Genomic DNA, 4750 nt, shown 5'->3' on the forward strand with positions numbered 1-4750 from the left:
TTCAAAATTGGCTTGCATCTAACTTACTCCACAAGTCATTTTCTTTTTCTCAAGCTATTTTATTAGATTTTTTTTATAGGGCCACTTCCAAAGGTTGCAAACTAAAAATAAGTGTGACGGTAGCATACGGTACATCAGAACAGGAAATAGAAGTACCGGTAAATGTGTCAGAGGGAGTGTCTGGCTGCTCAGCAAAATATGAGCAATGCAATCTAACAAAATATTAGTAATGGATCAATGATACAGAAGCATCAATGAAAGAACTGATACTGTATCCCTTAGTACCCCGATGTGTGTATCAGTTTAAGAAAAAAAACATGTGACCAATAGGACTGCTGTCATTTGACTGAAGCACCAAACCGTGTTTATCAGGAAGTGCTTCTTCCTGCTCACAAGTGACCGTTGGTACTGAAATAAATCAGATGAGTGGCGTACCGTGTTCGTCATCAGGTTTTAACTACTACAATGACCTAACTGCAAGTGGCTAATGTTTTTCTTCTTTTTCTCGCCGCGTCTTCAAGATCAGTATGGTTGAAATTTGTGTCATTGGCCCGCTGGCCAATCAAAAAAACCCGGCAAGTTTGTGTGCTCCAGCCGACCAAGTCAGTGTGCTAATCACATTAGGCTTCTCTCAGAAGGCTGCTTGTAACAGTGAATACACATGAATATTAATGTTTCATACTTTCATGATATTATAGAAGTACCAATGCATTTGCTGAAAATATTTTACGTACAAATTGATAGATAACTTGCCTTAAAATCAAAAGTCAGGGTGACAGTTATTTTTAACTAAAAAAATCTTAAACATATAGTAAACTAATTTAGTATTTGCTGCATGATCAGATAGTTAAAAGACAAAATTGAAAAAACAAATGCATTTAGAAAGGTAAAGTGCTACTACATGAACAGATGTGGCAGAATCTGGCCCCTGGTTCTTCAATTTGACATGTGTCCTGTGCAGTTTTACTTAAAACTAGTGTTTAACAATTGTTAGACCGCAAGCGGCCCTCTACAAAGCATATTTTTAGCTGTTGTCTGTATGGGCCGCAGCACAACTTGGTTGTAATACACTTTTCCACCACTCGTGGCAGTAATGGTAATCTTAAACCAGACTGTCACGAACAAAAGAAGTCTGAAACTAAAGTCATAAAGAAGTTTCTTAAGCGCAAACATTTTGACTAAAGTAAAACTGTATTGTTATTTGCACTTTGTTTTTATTGAAAGTGTAGTGTAACATTAATAATGAATTTAGTTTATTAATTTCAGCTCTATGAAAGTATTTTTTTGCAGTTATTTGAGTCCCTTCTTACACCCTATATTTGGTTAGTACTTATTTTCCTAACCAACCTGACCTAAACCTAAGGTTTATGCGTTAAATTATAATCTCTGTGATTAACACATATTTCATATCATTTGACAAGGGGGCGGTGTGGCTCGGTTGATAGAGCGGCTGTGCCAGCAACTCGAGGGATCCTGGTTCGTGTCAAAGTGCTATGAGTACCTTGAAGGTAGAAAAGCGCTATACAAGTATAACCCATTTACCATTTTGTAAACTGTAAGTGGGTGTGATATAATTATTGAATAAATCAAGAGTAAAATTAATAATTCAGTGTTAATACTTGAGTCGGTCTGTGTAGTGGAAAAGTTGGGCCTCGAGGTCAAAAAGGTTAAGAACCTCCGGTTTACAGTATCTACAAAAAGTTTTAATGGTGACAGTGTAAAATGGCTGAAAAAAACTTCTTACCGGTAGGTGTCCGCAGCACAAGACATGCCAACTTATTTTGAAACGGGGACGGGACGGTGAGACAAGCTGTGTGGTAATTTAAGACAAGAACATGTTCTTTGACGGTCTAAAATTGGCATGACCTTCTTCACTCATTTTAGCAGGTTTATGCATTGAAATAAATCAAATCAAATGGCATCGCAATTTTTGGCAGGAAATCTCAATTAGATTTCAATTAGATAACATTTATATTCATATATATTTATTTTTGCCGTAACTGTGGTGTGGCCCTCAAAGAAAATGAGTTTGACACCCCTGCTTTCAATGCTATGGATTGCGGTAGTATCCATAAGAAGCCACTAGGTAGTAGGTACTTTCAGATATTGAACGTGAACTGTAAACAAGAGTATAATAAATTGGTTGACTATTGCTCTGCATGCACCTCACCTGTTCTTTAAAGTGCACAAACTACAATTGCAATTCAACCAACAACACAAAAGGGATTTGTTTCGACTTTTTTGTTTTATTTTACTCGAAAATAGTCTTGCATGAGTTTTATCTAAGGTCAAGTTTAAGAAGGACTCAACTTCAGAGCGACTAAAATCTGGTTGTGAAAGCGTCCCCTGCAGCCTTGTGTGGTCGTGTTCCAGCATGCGCTCGCATTCATTGTCTGGGGCATCAGGGTGTTAGGGGATTATGGAAAGGTGTTGACTCAGGTGTGTGTGTGTATGCCGGCAACATTTCTCTCCCGTGCTCCCCTTGTCTCCTCACCCAGCCTTGCCATGTCCCTCCTCTGCGTGGCCTGAACGTCAAGAATGGATATTGGGGGGCTGACCACCGTGGTGGCAAATTCCGCCTACATCAACGCCCGCGGGAGCATTGACGGATCCAATTCGGCGGTGACCCGGGACAAGAAGTACCACTCCCGCCTGAAGCTGCCTCACATCACGGTCTGTGAGGAACTGAGGGACACCTTGGATTTGGGTTTTGACGGCGTCTGCGTGGAGCAGCCCATCGGCAAACGCCTCTTCAGGGAGTTCCTGGACGCCAACAAAGAGTATCACGGCGCCTGTCGTCTCTGGCGGGACATCGAGGACTATGACCTGGCGGAGGATTCAGACCGAGTCAAGAAGGCTTCCAAGATCGTGCAACGCTACATGGACCCCTCAGCCAAACACTTTTGCCCGTTCCTCTCTGAGGCCACCATAGCTAGGGTGAAGGAGGCCCAGGAGGCTGCAGGGGACGACTTGTTCACGGCGACTTTGGCCACGACGCTGGACTATTTGCGAGAGGCGCCCTACGCTTTCTTCCTGGAGAGCATGTACCTGAAGAGGTTCCTCCAGTGGAAGTGGCTGGAGATGCAACCTATGGACGTGGACTGGTTCCTGGACTTTCGCGTGCTTGGGAAAGGAGGCTTTGGCGAGGTGTCGGCATGTCAGATGAAAGCCACGGGAAAACTTTACGCCTGTAAGAAACTCAACAAGAAGAGGCTGAAGAAAAGGAAAGGCTTTGAGGTAATACCCCCAACCCCTCGAGTTCTATCTTCTCCTGCAGTGTTGTGAAAAAAAACGTTTTTGATCCGTACCTTTTGAATCTAAGATTAACACTATTTACCGCTTATTAAAGAGGCTCATGTTAAATTAACTCTTGTGCAACCTTAAGATTGACTATACACACTCTTAGGATCCAAAAGGGACCTGTTCAAATAAGTGTCATATGTCAGCAATACATTTTTTTTTTCCCATGCTTGAAATCCTTTAACAACTTCAGATCTATCTATTGATATTAAGTTATTTGAGCTCTTTATGTTTTATCACCTGTATGTATATATATGTGTATATATATATATATGTATATGGATGGTACAGTACAAGCCAAAAGTTTGGACACCTTCTCATTCAATGCGTTTTCTTTATTTTCATGACTATTTACATTGTAGATTGTCACTGAAGGCATCACAACTATGAATGAACACATGTGGAGTTATGTACTTAACAGAAAAAGGTGAAATAACTGAAAACATGTTATATATTGTAGTTTCTTCAAAATAGCCATCCTTTGCTCTGATTACTGTTTTGCATTCTCTCGATGAGTTTCAAGAGGTAGTCACCTGAAAGGATTTTCACTTCACAGGTGTCATAGTTTTGATGCCTTCAGTGACAATCTACAATGTAAATAGTCATGAAAATAAAGAAAACTCATTGAAATGAGAAGGTGTGTACAAACTTTTGGCCTGTCCTGTATATGTATAAATATATATACATGTATATATGTATACATTATGTATATATGCATGCTATGTTTTGTATAACCTCCCAAGATCATTTTCATTGCATTTCAGTGGTTTAATGGCAGTTTAACTCATTTACACTTATCAAAGCTCAGAGAATTATGCTCATGGTTTTCTGGCGCCACCTTCTGGTTAAGGGGCCCAATTACCCCAAACACAAGTTTCATGTTTTTCCATTCGATTTTCATGTAAAAAACATACTGATATACCAGGATTACAAATAGCAGTTATAATGGGAGTTCTTAAGAGAAAGTGTATATGCTTTATTTCATATCCTATACTAACAATGTTGCAATCAGAAACAGAGCCATTTCTTTAAAAAAAAAACTCCTGTGCATAATCTTAGACCGCTAACCTTCAAACTTAGCAGTCATCACATAATGAACACATGTATTGCCCGTTTTGGACTTCAGGGGTGCACAATCCTTACCCCGTTCTGTAACTTTACTCGACATCAGTGGTTGTCATGTCAAACGTTTTTCACCAAGTACCACCTCGGAAAACCTTTTCCCACCATAATGACCAACAATGACAGTACAGTGGCGTAGTAGACCTAGATATTCATTAAAAATAAGGCAGAAATGTTTGGACACTAACATTACAGCTTGAAAAGTAACATTGTCTTTGAATATAGGAAAATAAAACACTGCTTAAATAATGAATCAAATCTTTGGCGTGCCACTATAGACGGAGCTCGCGTACCACTAGTGGTACACGTGCCACAGTTTCAGAATGCC

The 4750-nt window shown here is 39.9% G+C and overlaps 1 protein-coding gene across 1 annotated transcript in view; it reads left to right on the plus strand.

Moving 5' to 3' along the window:
* Positions 1–2437: 2437 nt before the first annotated feature.
* grk1a (G protein-coupled receptor kinase 1 a) overlaps positions 2438–4750 on the plus strand; it is a 17813-nt gene continuing 15500 nt past the window's right edge. Inside the window, exon 1 of the mRNA XM_061971062.1 lies at positions 2438–3237. Within this exon, the coding sequence (XP_061827046.1) occupies positions 2539–3237 (699 nt within the window). The 5' untranslated portion in view covers positions 2438–2538. The remainder of the gene's footprint in view (positions 3238–4750) is intronic.

This window comes from Nerophis lumbriciformis, linkage group LG13, assembly GCF_033978685.3.
Source record: "Nerophis lumbriciformis linkage group LG13, RoL_Nlum_v2.1, whole genome shotgun sequence".
Taxonomy (NCBI): domain Eukaryota; kingdom Metazoa; phylum Chordata; class Actinopteri; order Syngnathiformes; family Syngnathidae; genus Nerophis; species Nerophis lumbriciformis.